The sequence below is a fragment of the Taeniopygia guttata genome, chromosome 20, assembly GCF_048771995.1.
Source record: "Taeniopygia guttata chromosome 20, bTaeGut7.mat, whole genome shotgun sequence".
Classification (NCBI taxonomy): domain Eukaryota; kingdom Metazoa; phylum Chordata; class Aves; order Passeriformes; family Estrildidae; genus Taeniopygia; species Taeniopygia guttata.
This window is the reverse complement of record NC_133045.1, coordinates 7,349,532-7,369,605: the sequence shown is the minus strand read 5'-3', so window position 1 is coordinate 7,369,605 and position 20,074 is coordinate 7,349,532. Positions and strand designations below refer to the sequence as shown.

The window sequence follows — 20,074 nt, the reverse complement described above, 5'->3', positions numbered from 1 at the left end:
CACAGCCACGGCTGCTCCGCCCCGCAGTGCCGGGAAAGGAAACCGAAAGCGGCCGTGCCGGGGCCGCACAGGTGGCGGTGCGGTGTGTTTTCCATCCCTTGAGGTTCACCTCTCCTGCTATTCGCTTCCCTTTCTCTAGGCTTCCCCTTGCCGCGGGAGCCGGAGAGAGAAGGAGAAGCTCCGTTTCGGCGGCGCTGGCCGCCGCTGTTGAGGGGCGGGAGCTCTGCCCAGCGGGCGGGACTTGCGGGGAACTGGAAAGTGAAACTTTGGGGGGAATTGGAACGGGGAGCGCTGGTGGGTGTCGCGGCAGACGCGGCGGCTCCCGGGCTGTGCGGGCAGCGCAGCGCAGCGCAGCATCGCCCGTGTCCGGCCGCAGGAGCGCCGCGGTCCCCAGCGCCCAGCGCTGCCCTCGCCCCGGAGAGCTGGAACAGACCCGGAGCAGTGCCCGGCCGGGCGATGGAGGGTCCTGGGCAGGAGCCCCACGCCCGACAACCCCGAGGTGGAGCGGGAGGTGAGGGTCCCCCGGGAAATGCAGGGCAAGAGGGCTGGGTGTGGGACTGGTGTGGGGCTGGTACAGGGGATCCGCTATTCCCCTGCCTGCGTACAGCGAAATTTTATCTCAGACCTGAGTTTCAACACTTCTTTATTTGCCCTTGGAGTCTCTTTGGGGCCATGATGCGGCAATGTGTTGCAGCAGCCTCTTGCTATTTGTTCTTGCTATCAATCAGTTTTTCCCTAAGCATCCTGTGGGGAGTGTGACAAAGGTCCTATGGGCTGTTCTTCCTGCTACTCCGAGAGGCTGCAAGTAGCTCTGTGCTACTTTCACAGAGGCTCCATGTTTTGTCTGTGCTATGTACAGTTCAAGTCAGCTGTGGCGTCCTCTGTCATTTCACTAATGATTAACTCTTGAGGAAATGCTGTCCTGTGCAGAAAACTTAATCTTTCACCTTCTTCTGCTTTCAGTTCTGTGGAAAGAGGTTTTGTTTTTTTAGTGTCTTTGTAGCGCAAGTGAACTCTAAGCATGGCAGTCTCTTTAGCAGTTGAATAGAAGGGTACAAACGAGACACCAATTTGAAAATCTGTGTGCAAATGTAATAATTTTTAACTTGATGTCAAATGTTCAAAATATGCTGACTATCAGGTCAATATGCTCATTCATCTTTGTTGGGAGGCATGTTAATTTGGTTGATTTATAATTAAGGAGTGTTTTTTTTTTTTTTCTGCTTTTTTAAAGGGCATGCACTTCATTTGGACACTGGCTTTATAGGAAGAGGCAGAAACAGAACAAATAACGTCCCAGGCCAGGCACCTAAGTTAGGGGGAAACCTCCAAGACAGTAATTATACCCCTCTACATGGGCAAAGAGAAGAGGGGTTTGGATTTCAAAATGTTCCTCAGTCAAGTAAGATTAAATTAAGAATCCAAGGTGAACAAGCCAACAGTGAAGCCACAGGATTCTGGACTAAACAGGAGAAGGAGGGAGGGAGAATGAGGTATCAAGGTGGGCAAACACATGAGAAGGGCAGAGGACCCTGGAATGAGCAAGAAAATGCATTTAGAGGAAGAAGGTATCAGCTTGGACAAGCCCATGAGAGGACCAGAGGACCCTGGAATGAGCAAGAAAATGGAGGCAGGGGAAGGAAGTATCAAGGTGGACAAGTTCAGGGAGGAGCTAGAGGAAGAGGGCTGAGGAGTGGGTGGGAAAAGGAAGGTAGCACATGGAGGATACAACCTGGGGAGAATCCTCATTTCTACCAGAATGCTACCGCAGGGGGTGCCCACCACAGTGAGCAGCCTTGGCAAGCCAGAAGGATTGGCTATAAATTCCTTGAAAGTCTCCTCAAGAAAGACCCTTCAGAAGTTGTCATCACACTTGCTTCCAGTTCAGGGTTGAAGGAGCTTCTTTCCCAGACAACCATGCACCGCAATTTCGTTCAGCTGATTTGCCAGGTGCTTCAGAAAGCATGCAGTTCCCAAATGGACAGACAGAATGTTCAACACATTCTTGGAGTTGTGAAGGAGTCCAACTTTCTCAAGATCTGTCTGCCACAGTATGTGTCTGACATGGTAACAGAAGTAGTTCCTTCTGTACGCCATGAATACCCTGAGCATATCAGCAACATCATTTTACTTCTTCAGCACCTGATAAGTACTTTCCCAGCCAGTGCTGTGCAGAAAGTCTCCATTCTTTTCACAGTCTTGACAGCATCCATAGATGCCCTGAGAAATTTTGGTGTGGAAATCACAGAAGAGACAGAGAAGAATCTCAATAAAGTCCAGATGCTCATGCAGCATCTGCAGGAGAAGAGACGTGAAGGCACACTGAGGGCTGATAAGTGTACATTTATGCAGCCTCAAGATGGGCAAGAAGAAAGCTATCGATCCATGAGCATTTATCCAACATATAATGAGATACACGGTAATGAGAAACCTTTTCTACGTCCCAATTTTGTTTCTGGAAAATACGAAAGCACCAGTATTTATCTTGACACCCACTTCCGACTTCTGAGAGAAGACTTTGTAAGGCCTTTAAGGGAAGGTATCATAGAGGTTTTGCAGAACCTCCAGGACAGAAATTTGAGAAAGAAAAAATTTGATGATATCAGGATCTACTTTGATGCACGGATTATTGCCCCATGTTGTACCCCAACTGGTATTGCTTACAAGGTCCAGTTTGATACAAAACCACTGAGGTTTGTACACTGGCAGGATTCTAAACGATTGCTATATGGATCCCTTGTCTGCATGTCCCAAGATCATTTTGAAACATTCCTTTTTGCCACTGTTTCTAATCGTAATGCTGCAGATCTTGCCAATGGGATTGTGGAGCTGTGTTTCGATGCAGATAGCCAGCCACTGCTGGGAGCGTTTCAACCCTCAGACTCTTTCCTCATGGTAGAGACAACTGCCTATTTTGAGGCCTATCGGCATGTGTTAGAAGGGTTGCAGAAAATGCGGGAAGAAGACGTCCCATTCCAGAAGTACATTGTGGAATGTGATGCACAGGTGAAGGAGCTGGCATATCTGACACGGGATACTGCCTACAACCTTGCACCTTTGGTGAAGACTTCACCTGAAGAGAAGTGCCCTGATAGCTTGAAAAGTGTCTGCATTCTAGATCCCAATGAATGGCTTTCAATGGAAGCTTTGAAATTAGATGAGTCTCAGATGCAGGCATTGAATCTTGCACTCACCAAGGAGCTGGCTATTATTCAAGGACCTCCTGGCACTGGTGAGACATATTTGCTTGTATGGCTGTGTAATTTAAGAAGTTGATTTCCCCATCTAGGGAGATTAACTTCAGAGAAAGCCAGCTGTACTGTCTCCAAAGCTTTAGTCCTGTGGATAATGATGCTTGAATCACCCAGTTAAGCGTGAGCTGTGGAGACAGTTAAATATCCTCAAATAGCCACATCTGATCTTTGCCCACCTAGATGCAAGTAGACACCAACTGCACTGTTGGCTGTGCTTGTATATTGGGATCAAGAGGTTTACAATGGCCTTTGAGAATTTTGTCCTTCTTGCTGTGCAGCACTCTCCTACTTATCTTCACGGCATGCTAGGACTTTGGGAACATTCAGCCACGTACCATTGTGTGAATAAAGTATTACAAGATGAACTGTAATTGTTTTAAATGATACCTGAATTTGACAAGCACCAATGCTTGTATTCCAGTAGTATGTGGATATTTCATGTGCAGCTAGATGTCATCTATGATGGCAGTATCAGCGTGGGCTGGGGGATGCAGTGGGAGAGAAAACCCTGTGTCCAGGTCTGCTGTATTATCCAAAAAATTACATTCTTGCAGACTGTGGCCTTGCTCAGCTACAGGCCAGAATGTCAGCGTCATGCTACTTTGTCTACATTTTGTAAGCTATTTACCTCTGAACTGGGATCAGTTCTTTCTGTACAGATCAGATTGGCAGCCTAGAAAGAAATCTTGTGTCTGTTTTTGATGATTTCTGTGTTTCAAGGCACTCATAGAGGGTGGATTACCCTTTTCTGATTCTGAGCTTGTCTTGCAGGGAAGACTTACGTGGGTTTGAAGATTGTTCAGGCTCTCTTGACTAATGATCATGTATGGCAAAACACTTACAGGAAGCGTCCCATCCTTGTAGTCTGCTACACTAACCATGCACTGGATCAGTTCTTAGAAGGTAAGAGTACTTGCAAGTAGGATGGTGGTATAATCATAGAATCATAGAATGATTTAGGTTGGAAAGACCTTAGAGGTCATCTAGTTCCAACCCACCTGCCATGGACAGGGATACCTTCCCCTGGATCAGGTTGCTCCAAGCTCTGTCCAGCCTGGCCTTGAACACTTCAAGCGATAGTGCATCCGCAAATTCTCTGGTCAACCTGTTGGTAGAACCTGTAAATAGAAACTATACTATGACTCTTACTCTGCTCGTTGTATGGCATGATAACGTGCATTTTGGTTTTTTTCTTTGTAGTGACTCTAGCCCCATTGATATAGATTAAAAAAAATTTACTCAGAGCAAACCACTGTAGGATTTGCAGTCAAAGGGTATTTTTCCTACCTCTTGTCCTACTGCTGAAAACTGAGCTTGGCCCTTTAGTTCTAATATTTCTTTTTTATTCACAGGAATATACTCATTTGCATTAAATGGGATAGTGCGTATTGGGGGCAGGAGTACCAGCGCAGCCCTGCACAGATTCACTTTGAAGGACCTGAGGAAGCAAACCCACAGATATAACTTCCCAGCTTACCACTTCAGAGACTATGAAAATGTATGTGCAGACCTCCTGGGAGATGCTGGGACTGGGTTGCCTGTGCATTGGAGGAGACAATAAACCTCCCCCACACCTGGCCTTTCACCTTGTTTTACACTGAATTTGGCCTCTTAATTCTTCTGTCAATTTTTTGTCATGCTGTTAGTGAGCTTTGTTTCTCTGAATGTGACACTGCCTCCCTTCTCTTTGTTATGATCAGATAATGAGGGACATGAAACAGGCTGAGGAGTGTCTCCGTTTAGGAGCGCGTCGGTTGGAGTGCACGACCTTTGGAGTTATGCATGAGCGCTACTTGAAACCGCACATGGCGCCCCGGCACTGGGCCAGCCTGACAAAGGCTCTGGTAAGAGAGGTCCCCCTTTCTTCTGAGTCAAGCAATCCCAGTGCATGCTTAACATCCTTTCTGCTAATGGGCCTGAGGTTCCCCCAGCATACATCTTTTTAGCATCATTTGGTTACTGGGAAAGTAAGGGAGTGAACAGCAAGCTGTGCCAAATGACAGTAGTCTAGACAAGCAGGGCAAGCAGGGGCTTTGAATTTTGCTCCTTTAAACTGCAGAGATTCTAAGATCTTTAGCAACATAAAAATGCAAGTACCCAAAGGACAGCCTCTTAAACTGAAGGGAGGAGGGGTACCCTTTCTGAAAATCTGTGGCTGCTTGGACTTGTTCTGGACGGTGTCTTGGTGGGACTTGTCCTAGTTTCCACTGCTGTATGGTGCTGCTTTGGCATCATCCTAAGACTCTAAAGTGCAATAGGCCTGGCTGATTTGACTTTCCCTGTATTAGGAGGACCCTGAGTTGTACTACATTGGTTCACGACACTCACTGATTCTGGAGTGGCTGGGACTTGGTGTATCTGCCTTCAGCCAGAATGCTGCAGAGAATATATGGGCTGAAAATCCAGGTAAAACAAACAAAACAAAAAAACAAACACCAGAAAGACACCCACCCCACACACATTTTCTACAATTTTGTTTACCTAAGCAGTGTATGTGTGCCAGAAAAGAGACACTGCTACTTAACAGGCACTGAATGATGTGTGATACTGTGAGGGAATGGAAAGAAGATTAATCCTAATTTCAATGTAGTGATCTGACTGCTGCACTGATATAGAGTGGCTGTGGCTTACTTCATGTGACTGGTGACTCTCACAGGTGGTCAGCAGGAAGGAGAGGAGGAGAGGGAAGATGAAGCAGAAGAGGAGCTTTTGGCGATCCCAGAGATGGCTGACCTGATTGAAGCTGAGAGAGTGATTGAGGATGATAAAATAGCATACCCTGGGAAGAGGGAGAAGGAAGATGACAGTGCTGTTAATAAACTAGCCCTTGCCATGTTGGCTATGAAGCTGGACCAGGAAGAAGGAGCAGCTCAACCATGTCAAGAGACCATGCCGTGGGAGGTAACTGAATGCATTAGCATGACTGTGTAAAGAATAACATGGGGATGCTAACACAAAATAATCTTCATGCTGTAACTTCTTATTGGGGGACTGTTTTTTTTTTGTTTGTTTTGTTTTTGGTTTTTTTTTGCAGGTAACTCGTGGCCAAAGGAGAAAAATTTTGCAGAAGATGAAGGTTGAGCTCCGTAAACTGAACACAATGACAGAGGTAGAGGCTGATGCCATTCAGGATGTGTGGCAACTTGACCTGAACTCCCGCTGGAGGCTTTACAGGTGACAAAGCTATTTTGCAGGGCTTGTCCTAGGTGTTTCCTAGGATCATTCCAGTGTGCAAACTGTGTCAGGCCATGATGTTTCTGTCTGTACTTGTCAGCTTCTTGTTTGAACATGCTTGTTCTTACCTTCCTTGTACTGCATGGGAAGCAATGCCATGCTCTGCATTTGTACTTGTTCAGGACTAAGTACAGATGGTAATTATCTGTTTCCCAAAAGGCATGGTGGAAGTTTTGAACTGAAGCCACTCAGAAACTGTGGATCACCATCCTGTTTTCCTTGCAGTGTATGATAATGGTGCTTTCTTCCCAGGCTTTGGCTGCAGACTTACCAGGATTTTATTAAAGACAACATTCGGGAGCATGAAGAGCAGTATCAGGCAGCAGCACAAAGACTGAAAAAACTGAAGCTGGAGCAAGATCTCATAATTCTCAGTAACGCCAGAATTGTGGGGATGACTACTACAGGTGCAGAGCAATTGGGAAGCAAATCAGTATTGTATTGCTTCCAATCACCTTCAAAGAACCTTTTTGCTGAAAGAATAGTATCATGTGTTATTTCACAGCCTGGGTCAGGCTCTGCATTAGTCTGGAGCCTTTTTAATCTGTGAATCCCTTTGCAAATGGGGCTGTTGTGAGAGTTGTTAATTAGTGGCATGAGCAGCTTCTGTGCTGTTTTGCACTCCCCCTCTCTCAAGTAGCATTCTTCTAATGGAACTGCACCACTTATGCCTTAGTAAGGCACAGCTAATACCTGTATTGCTATTCCCACAGCACCTTCTGGAGATGGTAGTCTCAAAGTCATTGTAGTATGTACCTTTGGAGAGACAACTGAGGCTTATTTATGTATGTAGAACAATGTATTGAGTGCATCTTCTGTCTGAAGACAGCATTGAATATAGGACCAAGGCAGGAATAGGACTAATCCCCACCTGCCTTCTTTAATAATTCTTCATATAGAAGCCATCCCTGGTATGGTGCTGTTTTAAAATTCAAAAAGCCAAGTGTTGAAATGGGGCAGAGCCTACTTCCCTCTGTGAAAAGTCTTGCCTTGCTTGAATGCAGTTATATCCTAAGGTTTATCTTCTGTCCTTGCTCAGGGGCTGCAAAATACCGAAAGATCTTGCAGTACATAGAGCCGCGAGTTGTCATTGTAGAAGAGGCAGCAGAGGTGCTTGAGGCTCACACCATTACTACTCTGAGCAGAGAATGCCAGCACCTCATCCTTATTGGAGATCACCAGCAGGTAACTTTCATGACTAACATCTCTCTCTGCTGAGTTAATGAACAAGAACCATCTAACCAAACGCTGTGTGGGAAAATTGCCAAGGCTTGTTGCTCCCCAGCTTCCACAGATACCACCAGTCCTGTCTCCTGTAGTTTTAGAGTGGAGCTCCTGTGGGTCTGGCATTTTAGTTTAACTGATACAATTTTACATGTGCTTTGATTGTGGCTTTATCTAGCTTTGATGTTAAGCACTTCTGCAAGAATCCAGTCTCTGGTCTTTCAGTGGGCGACCAGTCAAAGAAAGTGAGAGTGAAAAATCCTACTTAACCATAGGAAAAGTGCCAAAACCTCCTATCCCTTCTCTTTCAGTTGCAGCCTACTGCAAATGTGTATGACCTGGCCAAGAACTTCAACCTTGAAGTCTCTCTCTTTGAACGTCTGATCAAAGTGGATTTCCCCTTTGTCTGTCTGAAGTACCAAGTAAGAAAGAAATATAAAAAACATAATGGCATTTGTATTTAGCTTGTTTTAAGTTTGTAATACACTTAAGTTTATATTTCTACAGTAAGAGCAGCCTAAAAGAAGAGAATGTACTATCTAACTTCTGAAAAGAGTGGTAGGAGCTGTCAAACTGATACAGAGTTCCAGCATATTTTCAGTTATTTAGTGATACTGTCCACAGCACTGTGGTTCTCATGTTTTTGTGTGAAGAACATGGTTTATTGTGGCAACTGAAACTTCCACAACTTTGCAGAATGAGACTGCAAAATTCTTCTCAGGATACTTCCTGCTAAATTGCTATAGTCATCTATCTTGGTGCCCGTGGAAGTTAATTCTGCCACCAGGAGTCATGTATTAAAGGCACCTGAAAGAGCTCATTTAGTAGTTAGAGTGAAATGCTGGCTTTTGTTATCTATAAGTGTGCTTAGATTTGCACTGAAGCCAGCAGTACTGTGCAAAAACCTTATCAAGAGATTTTCTTGAAGATGCTCTGCTACTATCACTCCTGCAGTAGTCAGTGGTGTCAGCAACGGGGTGAGGGGAAGCAGGGATTGGGAAGTGCTCTCTTCTTGCGTCTTATTGAAAAGTCATCCTTGTCTTGTATTCAGCCACTGTCTGTACAGTGGAGCAAAAGAATATTGACAGGGAAATATGATGCTCCTTTCTCAAGACTGATAAAACTGTTTTGTGTTTCAGCACCGCATGCGCCCTGAAATAGCCCAACTTATCAGTCCTCATATATACCAGAAACTGGAGAACCATCCCTCTGTCCTGGAATATGAGAATATAAAAGTGAGTTTTCAGCAATCCAAGTGGTTGCTTTTGGCCCCCTGTTACTGGCTAAATGAATTTCTGTAAATTACAGTGTTCAAGGATTTCAAATTCTTAGGTCAAATTCAGTTATTGAAATTTATACCTGAATCGAGAAATTGTGCAATATAGAATTATGTAAGTAATTTGTAGTTCTTCTGGCATCAGTGATGATGGACAGTGGAAATAGATCCAATACCAATGACTTTAAAATAACAGTAAAAAATCAAAGGGGGAACAAACGAATTGTAGGAGTGTGAAAGCTAAGAAGAAATCTTAAATGAAAGACTTAATGGATAATATTGAAACTCCAGCATAAAATAAGTGACAGGATTACTGGATCTCTTTTTCCTTGGTTTCTCCATTTGGGCATTTGCAAAGAAAATCTATGCAGCTTACAAGTATAAAGTCATCACTTATTATCTAACATGCACAATAAACAGCCAAGAAGTTATTAGAATGCTTGCCTTGGGTATCAGTCAGAGTGTCAGTCTTTGCTTCTTCCTTAATAGTACCGACTTTCCATCTTGACACTCACTCCTTATTTTCTGATCTGTATTTCCTCAATGAAATAAGGAAATACAAATGAGGAGGCCCTAACCAGGGCTTCATGTAGCTCCAGGTTGGTGCTTTTCTTGCATCTTTCAATTATTAACAATCATTTCTCTGTAATCTTCCCCTGTATATTTTGCATAGCCCTTTTCTGCACCTCACTCACAACTCTCTGTCACAACTGAACTATTTTTCCCAGAAGTCTGAACCAAGCTTATACTTTTACATGGATGAACTTGAATCTCTGAAACACAAGCCACTGAATACCCTGGGAGAAAGATTGGAGGCAGTTGCAGCAGTAGCATTACAGAACCTTAGACTATATAAATCTGTCTTCATAAAAAAACCCAGTACTAATTAGTTATAAGTTCTTTAATTGGATGAAGGAAGCATTCTGAAAACTATAGCAGAATGCTGAAGTCAGATGAGAAAATTAATAGTGAAGATTTAATTATCAGAATAAGCTATCTGGGAAAGTGGCAGATCTTGAAATTCAGATCAAGTCCTTGAAGAAGACAATTTAGTTAACTAAATTAGAAACCCAAATAAACCCCCTCCGAAGTCCAGCTAACCAAAACCCCAACAAATAAGAAAAATACCACCTGAAAGACATAACAACTTGGGAGACTACAAAATTTTACCCCATTTCTCCTACAAGAATCTATTCTAGAGAATCTTGTGGTTCTATCTGGCCTTAAAACAAACTTGAGATACCAAAAGGCATCAAAATTGAATCTTTGAATCTTTCCAGCTAGTACAATAACCAATGTAAGTGATGACTGAATTAAATTCTACTCCTTTGGACACTTTGCCATTATGGATACCTTGGAAAACCAGAGATCTGTGTTTGATCTACAAAAGCTGTTCTTTCCTGTTAAAATCAGTCTCTGGGTTTTGGCAGGCAGAAAAATAATTTCTTACAGGTAAAATAATTCCAGTTAATAGGTAAAACATTAAAAGCTCCTACTAACTCAGGGCAAATAGAGTTTTTGAACAGGTGAGCAGTCTAATCTACACATCATGAGCTGGTAAGTGACTACTGGAGTCCTAGCATTCCTAGTTTTTTCTGTTGAAGAAGAAATCTTCTTTGCTGCTTTCTTTTTATTGCAGCAACAGGGGAGGCATGTTTTAGGCAAGTGCTCAGCCCTGTGTACTGGTAACTTAGTATCTTTTTCCCACATGGCCAAAACAAGACATTGTTCGCACCATGGGTATGGTTTGAGAAGTTACTAACACTTCATGTTTTCTTTGCTATAATCTGGAAATGTACAGTAAAAACATCTCTGGAAAGATAGGGAATAAAATCAGAAACTGATTTAATATTAAAATATTACCAATAAGCTGAAATGGGAATATGATTAATAACCTATGGAAATCTAAGAGGAAATTACCTAAGTGCACAGTAACTGCATACTGTAGTCAGCTCTTCAAAAGTCCTCCTGTCAGTGGATAATCAGGAGCATGGAAACAGGCTGGGGTGACAGAAACTAGAATTCTCTCTCTCTGACATCCTTCCTCTTGTTTCAGGGTGTCTCAACTAATGTCTTCTTTGTGGAACATGAGGTTCCTGAACAAGAGATCCAGGAAGGGAAAAGCCACCAGAACCCACATGAGGCCCACTTTGTAGTGGAACTTTGCAAATACTTCTTGTGTCAGGGCTATGAACCTTCTCAGATCACCATTCTCACTACTTACACTGGACAGCTCTTCTGTCTGCGCAAGCTCATGCCAGCGAAGATCTTTCAAGGTGTGAAGGTTCATGTGGTAGATAAATACCAGGGAGAGGAGAATGATATTATTCTGCTGTCATTGGTGCGGAGCAACGATGAGGGGAGACCTGGGTTCTTGCAGATCCCTAATCGGATATGTGTGGCATTATCCAGAGCTAAGAAAGGCCTCTATTGTATTGGAAACATGAGAATGCTTGGCAAGGTTCCTCTCTGGAACAAGATCATTGAAACCCTTGGGAAGAATGGTCACATTGGCCAGTCATTGGAGCTTTGCTGTCAAAACCACCCTGGAACCAAGACAAAAGTATCTACAGGTGAAGACTTCAACAGTGTCCCGGAGGGAGGCTGTACTCTTCCCTGTGAGTTTAGGTTGAGTTGTGGGCATGCTTGCACAAGGGTATGTCACCCATATGACCCGGAGCACAAAAAGTACCAGTGCCTGAAGCCTTGTCAAAAGGTACTTTGTGCAGATGGGCACCGCTGCCCAAAGTCATGTTATGAGCCCTGTGGAAAATGTATGGTGAAGGTAGAGAAAACGATTTCTAAGTGTGGCCACATACAGATGGTGCCATGCCATATTCCAGCATGGGAAATTGTGTGCCTAGAACCTTGCCAGAAGAAGTTAAAGTGTGGACACACATGCAAGAGGTCCTGTGGGGAGGAATGCAAAATGTGGTGTTTTGAACAGGTTACTGTCACATTGAAATGTGGCCACGAGCAGGAAGTTCCTTGCTGGACAGCCGGGACAAAGAGAATAAGGGTTGATGGGACATGTGACGTTAAGTGTTCTGTCACACTGGCATGTGGTCATGTGTGTTCAGGTTCCTGTCATACTTGCTTTGGAGGAAGATTTCATACGGCATGTGTCAGCCCATGCAAGCGTGTCTTGATCTGTTCTCACAAGTGTCATGAGCCTTGTACTACAGAATGTCCTCCTTGTCAGAAGGAATGTCAGAACTACTGTATTCACAGTAAGTGCAAAAAGAAATGTTGGGAAAGCTGTGTTCCTTGTGCTGAGCCATGCGAGTGGCAGTGCCAGCACTACCAGTGTACCAATCTTTGCTCTGAGCCGTGCAACAGGCCTCGCTGCAATGTTCCCTGTGCTAAGATGCTGCCCTGTGGTCATCCCTGTGTTGGATTGTGTGGAGAGCCCTGCCCAAAGAAGTGCCTTGTTTGTGACCACGAGGAACTCACTCAGATCTTTTTTGGCTTTGAGGATGACCCAGATGCTCGATTTGTACAGCTTGAAGACTGTGGCCATGTCTTCGAGTCGCTGGGCCTTGACCACTATATGGATGAAGATGATGATGTCGTCAAGCTGAAGGTATGCCCTTTGTGTCAGACACCCATCAGAAAGAACCTGAGATACGGCAGCAGTGTGAAAAGGCAGGTGGAGGAGATAGAACGGGTGAAACAGAAAATCCGAGGCCCAGCAGAGGAAATTGAATCTAACAGACGGAGACTGCAGGCTGCACTGGCGCGGGATGTTTTTCTGAAACGTAATCTATTCTCTAAGTATGTCATGCTGGAAAACCAACTAAAATCTTTTGCTCTCTCAGCAAAGAGTATTGTACTAATTGAGAACCTGCTTAATTTCTACAAACGTGTAGCAGAACTAATTAATTCTATTAAAAAAATTGATGAGAATGAACAGGATGGGGTGATAGAGAGGCTGAAAGAAGTGCTGACGTGGTTGGGTAGGCAGCGCTTCAGTTTTTCAGAACAGGAGCTCACTGACCTGCAGTCTGAGATCCAGAGACTGACTTATTTGCTGAGCCTCTTGGAAAGGTGCAAAGCAAGTAGGATGATGTCCACAGACATTGCAGCAGAGATTAACAGTGCACGTGAGATCCTGGAAGGGACAAAGAAATTCACAGAGGAGGATGAGGCTGCAGTGAAGGCTCACCTGAAGAAGATCAATGCTAGCTTGCCTGTGTCAGGGCTGGGGATTTCTGAAGCTGAGAGGGTGCAGATTGTCAGTGCTATTGGCTGTCCCCGTGGCCACTGGTTCAAGTGCAAGAATGGCCATATCTATGTAATTGGGGAGTGTGGGGGGGCAATGCAGAGGAGTACATGCCCTGAGTGCCATGAAGTCATCGGCGGCACGAACCACACTCTGGAGAGCAGCAACAGCCTGGCCCCGGAGATGGACGGGGCAACCCATGCAGCCTGGTCCGATGTGGCCAACAACATGCTCAACTTCGAGGACCTCCGCCGGCTGATGTAGAGCGGTGTGAGCCTCGCCGCTTACACAAACACGCACACAGGGGCACAGCCCCGCTGCTTTCCCTGTTTGCTTGCTAAGTAATAAAGTGTATCGAAACGAACTGGGCTGTGCTGTCTCTCTGGGGCGGGACTGTCTCTATGGGGCTGTCTTTATGGGGTGGGGCTGTCTCTGGGGCTGAATCTGTCGAGCAGGGCTGTCTCTGTGGGGCTGAATCTGTGGGGCGGGGCTGTCTCTGGGACGGGGCTCTATGGAGCGGGGCTCTGTGGGGCAAGGCTCTCTGTGGGGCGGGGCTCTCTATGGGGCGGGGCTGTCCCTGTGGGGCGGGGATCTGTGTGGGGCGGGGCTCTGTGTGGGGCGGGGCTCTGTGTGGGGCGGGGCTGTCTCTGTGGGGCGGGGCTGTCTCTGTAGGGCCGGGCTCTGTGTGGGGCCGGGCTCTGTGTGGGGTGGGGCTCTCTGTGGGGCCGCTCCAGCCGCTCCCGGAGCGGACGTGACGCGAGGGCCGCTCCGGGGCCGCCCCGCAGCCGCCCCGCAGTGATGGAGGCGCGGGAGCCGCTGCGGGACGTGCGCGGGGCGCTGCGGGCGGTGCTGGCGCGGCTGCGAGGTGCGGGCCGGGGCCGGGGCCGGGGCCGGGGCCGGGCGGGGGTCGGGCCGAGCCGGGCCGGCTCTCCGCGGGCTGAGCTGTGTCTGTGCCGTTGCAGAGGGAGAGCCGGGCGAGGGCCGAGAGCCGTTCGAGCTGCCGCGCTTCTGGGACGCGCTAGGTACGGGCGGGGAGCGGCCGGGCCGGGCCGGGACTCGGTGGGGGCCGGGGCCGGGTGCCCGCGGGGCCGCTCCGCGGCAGGGCTGCTGTCCCCGACGGGTCTGCAGCTGTGGGGCGTGCCCTCCGCTCACGGAGTCGCGGAATGGGCAAGGCTGGAAGAGAGAGATCTTTAAGATCATCAAGTCCAACCGCTAACCCAGTGCTATCTCTGTAAACCCTAAACCACGTCAGTGCCAGATCCAGCCTCCTAAACATCGTTAGTGACTCCATCACCTCCGAGGCCAACCTGTTCCAGTGCCTGACCACTAACTCTGCTTACCAAGCACTCCAAGGTGTGGCAAAGCAAAGGCCGATATTGAACTTTTCATACAAGATTTATCAAGGTCTGTGTTATAGCCTCGTGGCACATCCTGGTGAAGACGTCATGAACCAGATGCCGATTGGGCTTCTGGCTATCACTACCAGCCAAGCGAGAAAAAGCAGACACAGGACACAAGCAACATGCATGGCACAAATGCACCAGGGAATTTTTCTTTGTGGTGGGGTTTAGTTTATGTTTTTGTATGGCTTGGGTGTAATGGTAAGCAAGTAGTAGGATCAGAGGTGCTGCTCTGTTCTTCTATCTTTTACCTGAGTTTCTTTCTCTTCTTTTGCTCCCACTGGATTTTTTTAGGTCAGACATTCCAAGTAACATCACAGGAAGCTACAAAGCTGAGTCTGGCATTCTCAAGACCTCCACTACCTTCTGCAGAGGTGAGAGAAAGCCTCGCCAGACTATGAAATTGCTGTGTGTTTGCAAGCTTCAGGTATTTCTTGATTCATTTGACTAAATGGGTTGTGTACTGTAGAGGGTATTGATAGAATCCAATAACTGCCCAGAGAACAAATTTCTCTTAAGATAGGGAAATACACTAAATAAAAATGTTCTTGTATTCTTTCACAGCTACAGCTCATTGTTGATGGAGATAGATTATTGGAGAATAGAGGCCTTAGGTTTAACAAAGAATATGCAATATTTTTGGTATCAGTTGAGAGAAGTTTATCGTACAGGTGTTTGGAGGAGAGAGAAGAAAAGACCTTCATTCAGAATAATGATCTAAGTTACTTTTTCTTCTCTGATGAATGACCACCACAGCAGAAGTGTTTTGTTACTAAATCATGAGGCAGGTTGATATGCATATAGCTTGCTTATGGCGTCTTCTTCTCGTGCTGTATTTGTTTCTCAAGCAGACTGGCCATTGCTATTCTTCCCTTTTCTCAGAGCAGTATGAAAGCCAGTGATTGCTTGTGAGCATTTCTAAATGTGGTGCAGATGTGTGTTACTCATGGGTGATCCTTTTGCCTCTCTGTTTTCAGAACTGCCGGAAGCTGAGTGAGGATGTCCAAAATGCCATCCTTGCAGTTGCCACAGTGTATTACTGGCTACCCAAGGGCCAAGGTGAGATAATGACAGCAAGGCAGTCACTGCTGTATAGGATGGTGGTTCTTTCAGAGTTCTGGAATCAGCAAGTTTTCATTAGCATGGTGTCCCATTATCAGCTGTTCTGTAGACTTTGAACGTGTTTATGAGTGAGGTACTTGTCTGTCTGCTGCTGCAGTTTTCCGTCTGTGGGAGAGTGATAATGTAGGAAGTTGTGTAGTTGATTGAGGATTGAAATTCATGAAGTGTTCAAATCCTTGCCCAGAGTTCTTTTGGAACTGGGAAGCATTTTCCTTTCTTCCAAATGCTTGTAACTTCATTTATACAGTGTATCCACACAAACAGAGCAGTCTGTGTGTTCATCATCAGCGCTTGCTTTCTGTCAGTGCTGACTTTGTGCAAACTTTCTTGCTCTTTCTCAATCTCAACCAGGTACTACTCTTCGGAAGATGGTTCGAGATGCTACCACTGAAGTAGTGGAAGGGATGATCCAACTCACAGATACAATTCTCAATGCCCCAGTGGAGAGGTTGTAATTTTCAATTGCATGGTTCTGTGATTTTTTGATAATTTTGGGGAAAAAGGGCAAGAAAAAGTTGCAAATATACTTGTTAAGAAGCAGCAAGACCTTTACAAAGACATGCCATACTAGTGACAAGCTGGTTGGTGACATCTTTGCAGTAGAACTTTTGCTGGTGTTTATCATCTTTGATGCACAAAATTTAACCACAGTCTAGCACAGTGCTGTTATTGACTCTAACCTCGAGGGTTTTGTTTTGTTTCATTTCAGCTTGTCTCAGGAACAGCTAATATCAACTGGAGGTGTGTGGGAGGCCTGTGAGCAAGTGTCTAACCTGCCACGAGGTGAGTGTTGTAAATGCAGAGTAACAGCACTAGGATGTATTGTCTTGGAATATCAGTAGCTTTTGCAAGGACATTCCAGCTGGTACAATGAAGGCTGAATGCAGAATAACTCAAAAAACCTGACTGGTTTTGAAATGTATAAGCTTGGAAACCAGGTCAGATTCTTTGCCTGACAACAGTGCAGCTCTAAGCTCTGCAAGAAGTTTGATCCTACAGTGATTGCAAGCCTAGATGGAGGTTGTTGCACACTGAATTGGAAACAGTGAGGTGCCACAGTTTTTGTCCTTTTGCTTCTGCAGATAACCAGGCAGCAGTTGTGTCATCTATGACTTCATGTCTAGGTGTGGTCAAGGATGCTGTGGAGGAGATGGAACATGTAAGGAAGCCCCTAAGCCTTAAAGGAACCTGCAGTGGTGGATTCATAGACTCAGAATATTCTGAATTGGAAGGGATACACAAAGATCAAGCACAGCTCCTGGCCCTGCACAGGACAACCCAAACAATCCCACCATATCCCTGAGAGTTGTCCAAATGCTTCTGGCAGGTTTGGGGCTGTGACCACTACTCTGGGGAGCTTGTTCCAGTGCCTAGCCACCCTCTGTGGTGGTTCACTGATGGAACACAGGAATTCTTTTACATACCAACTTTAATATAAATTTGTTCTGACATGGCATAGATTATTGTTTTATGTTTGATTTTAATGGGTTTTTATTCTCAAGCCTGGTTTACTTTGTATAAAACTTTTGTAAAACCATGTCCTGAACTGGGGATGGGGGAGGCAATTTAGGATCATGTAAGAATTCACCAGGTTCCTGCTGTTTGCACTGTTAGAGTGGTGGATTAGTTTTTCTTAATCCAGTCATTTTAGGATTAACCAACTGAGATTTCTCCATTAATTATTTATATGATGTCTAGATTATGTTTTCCCTTTCCTCCTGGGTATTGCTGGAATTGATGTTAGGCTCTGGGTTTTCAGTGCCTCTGTGTTCTCAGGCACTGGTGGAAGGGCAGGATCCCTATGGGGACATCATGGAAGATGAGGAGCTCGGCTTTCGTGGCAACAGAGACACGTATTGGTCAGAGGCTGACCGGCAGCTGCTCAGCTCCTGCATGGGATTGATGAAGGCTTCTAAAGCTTGCCTGAAGAAAGTCTTGGCTGCAGTGAAAGCCCATGGCAAAGCTGATTCTCCAGAGCACATTGCACAGCTGGATGACCTGGCAGACATTGCTAATGAGATCAGCCCAAGGTAAGCAGGGTTCTCCCCATGCTGCTTTTCCCTCTAGAGCAGTCTTGGTCTTTCTTTGAGGTCTTGAGTGAGGAGTAGGAAGAACCTCTGTGATACTGGAGCTGTGAGCAAGTTGGGGACACAGATGTGGTGGAAGGCTGTTAAGCTGTTGAGGGTTGTAAGTCAGGAGAGAAGCATAGGGGATGGAGCTGTGACCACATCTCATTCCACGGTGAGGGGGACACACAGGTGACAGAGAAGGCAGTGGGAAGCATCCTGTAGGTACAGCTGACATCTCACTGTTGTTCCTGAGCTGCATTCAGGATGGATGCAGGCTTTGACCAGGATCTGTGAGTTGTACTGTCAGAACTTTCCTTCCTTGCTCCCCTCTTTTCTGTTGTAGTGTTGATGAGCTGGCGCTGAGCATGTACCCACCTGTGAACCCATTGGCTGTGCGACTTAACGTGAGTATCTGCAGTACTGATATCTCAGTATCTGAGTATCTGCCCGTGGGACAGTGGCCTGGCTGTGGGGAATGGGAAGAAATCAGATTGGAGGGGTTATATGGCTTCACGGAGAGATGGGTGCTAGTAACTGCCTCAGTAATAATTTCCTAGGGATGAAGAGTGCCCTTTGTTCTTGTACATTTAACTTCCTTCAAGTGGAAACACATTCTTCATCTGTGCCTCTTCAGGGAAGAGCGTGGCCACTTAAAACTTCAGCTCTGAACTATAATCCATTGGGATTTCCAGTGATAGAACCTCAGCAAAGTGAGTCTAAGGCTGCCTAGGTACTGCAGATGTACTTCTTTCCTTGGGTAGTGAAGTCTTGCTCAAATAAAGTTATCTATGAAGTGAAAAACTCTTACAGTGAGTGTAGTTAAGCACTGAAACAAGCTCCTTGGAGAAGCAGTGGAGTCTACATCTTTGGCAACACTCAAAACTTGACTGGGCAATGCTCTGGCAACCTGACTGATCTTTGAAACATGCCTTGCATCATAAGTCAAGTACAAATCTCCTCCTATCTGGGATTTCTTTTATTCTTAATCCTAGTTTCATGCCTTTGGCCACTGGCTTGATTTTTTTTAATAAAAAAATAATTACTTAATATCAAATTGCATTAAAATCAATCACTTGCAACTTTGTACTTTAATATCAATTACTAATTTCTAATAGGCTGATTTTTTAAAGGTATTTAATGTATGCTTTAAAAGATAGCCAGTTTTTTTTTTACCTGTCAAAGCCAGGAGTAGGTTGGGAGACACTTCCAGCATGGCAGTGATGAATAACTTCATTCTGCATCTGGATCCATGGCAGTTTTATTCATTCTTGACTTTTGTGCATCTCTATAGTCCTCTTTATTTTCCAGTACTGTTCAGACCCCACTTTTCCTCACATTTGGCTCACCTTATTTCCCTTTTGTTTCTTTCTAGGCTGCTAAGTTGGCCTCAGTATTAAAGAAAGTCTTAGAGATTGCAAAGTGAGTATGAGCTAGTTTTGTAAGTGTGTGTCCCCTGCTATGAAGGTTGATACCTTTCTGCCTCATGTCAAAGATGACTCATTTCTAGACAGTAGATACTGGCATTTTGGAACAATGATTATGTTACCTAGTTACAAAGGGATGGGAGTAAGAAAAAGATGCTAGGGATGATAGTAGTTCCCTTGTTTTGGGTGTGGGACTGCAGAGGTGAGTGTGGGTTCTTCCTTGCTCAAAGTGCTCTGGGGCTAGAGCAGCCCTGTTTTACTGCTGTGGTTATTCAGAGCTTCACAATACCCCTGTGTTGCTTGGATGCATGACACACCAGGAAGCTTCCCTAATGAATTTCCTCCACTTTGCAGGACAAGCCATGTATGTCCACCATCAGAGGAAGGCTGGGTGCAGTTTCTAAGTGGTGCTGTGGATCACAACATGAACAAAGTCAAGAACTTTACACAGGGTCAACTTTAACTCTTCTGTGCCTACAAGTGTTGCTGCCACTGACCCTGGCATCTACATTTCCAGTGAACTTTGCTGTTTTTCAGCTTTTTGGAAAATGATGAGAACAATGTAGGAGAGAACTTCACTGCTACTTGGAAGAACTTCTCCAGGAAATTGCCCTTTGCCATGGCAGAAGGTGTCATTTTGCTTGGATTCTTGAGATGATGCAGTGCTGCTTCTTAACATGTCGCATTCTTCAGACATTACAACTACAGCAGTTGTAGTTCAGAGAAAAATAAAATATTGCTAGATTTACATTAGTTGCTTTTATCTGTCTTCGGAGGGCAAAGGATATATACAGAATGAAAGGGTCTTGCTCTTTTGCAAGCAGCCCAGTGAATAATTATAAAATGTGC

General features: G+C 45.4%; 2 protein-coding genes across 3 annotated transcripts; both read left to right on the top strand.

Annotated features, from left to right (window-relative positions):
* Positions 1 to 20: 20 nt before the first annotated feature.
* ZNFX1 (zinc finger NFX1-type containing 1) lies at positions 21 to 13,574 on the top strand. The gene is made up of 13 exons (XM_030288641.4): positions 21 to 511; positions 1,235 to 3,232; positions 4,026 to 4,157; positions 4,607 to 4,752; positions 4,955 to 5,098; positions 5,543 to 5,660; positions 5,911 to 6,155; positions 6,289 to 6,428; positions 6,741 to 6,895; positions 7,528 to 7,673; positions 8,024 to 8,134; positions 8,852 to 8,947; positions 11,045 to 13,574. The coding sequence occupies exons 1-13, from the start codon at positions 457 to 459 to the stop codon at positions 13,472 to 13,474; spliced, it is 5,916 nt and encodes a 1,971-aa protein (XP_030144501.4). The 5' UTR covers positions 21 to 456; the 3' UTR covers positions 13,475 to 13,574.
* Positions 13,575 to 13,917: 343 nt separating this feature from the next.
* Positions 13,918 to 19,973, top strand: CCNDBP1 (cyclin D1 binding protein 1). 2 transcript variants are annotated; one of them, XM_030288520.4, is made up of 11 exons: positions 13,918 to 14,075; positions 14,173 to 14,232; positions 14,905 to 14,984; positions 15,588 to 15,669; positions 16,084 to 16,180; positions 16,442 to 16,515; positions 16,815 to 16,891; positions 17,509 to 17,762; positions 18,145 to 18,205; positions 19,174 to 19,220; positions 19,580 to 19,973. In XM_030288520.4, the coding sequence occupies exons 1-11, from the start codon at positions 14,009 to 14,011 to the stop codon at positions 19,686 to 19,688; spliced, it is 1,008 nt and encodes a 335-aa protein (XP_030144380.4). In that variant the 5' UTR covers positions 13,918 to 14,008; the 3' UTR covers positions 19,689 to 19,973. The 2 variants fall into 2 exon arrangements, with proteins under 2 accessions (XP_030144380.4, XP_032607868.3); XM_032751977.3 differs by lacking the exons at positions 13,918 to 14,075; positions 14,173 to 14,232 and having other exon boundaries at positions 14,906 to 15,037.
* Positions 19,974 to 20,074: the final 101 nt, after the last annotated feature.

Coding starts and splice junctions, on each gene's coding strand:
- ZNFX1 (XM_030288641.4), top strand. CDS start 457: ATGGAGGGTCCTGGGCAGGAGCCCCACGCCCGACAACCCCGAGGTGGA. Junction 4,158..4,606: donor ACTGGATCAGTTCTTAGAAG/GTAAGAGTACTT, acceptor TTTTATTCACAG/GAATATACTCATTTGCATTA. Junction 6,429..6,740: donor TCCCGCTGGAGGCTTTACAG/GTGACAAAGCTA, acceptor CTTTCTTCCCAG/GCTTTGGCTGCAGACTTACC.
- CCNDBP1 (XM_030288520.4), top strand. CDS start 14,009: ATGGAGGCGCGGGAGCCGCTGCGGGACGTGCGCGGGGCGCTGCGGGCG. Junction 16,516..16,814: donor AGTGTCTAACCTGCCACGAG/GTGAGTGTTGTA, acceptor TTGCTTCTGCAG/ATAACCAGGCAGCAGTTGTG. Junction 19,221..19,579: donor AAAGTCTTAGAGATTGCAAA/GTGAGTATGAGC, acceptor TCCACTTTGCAG/GACAAGCCATGTATGTCCAC.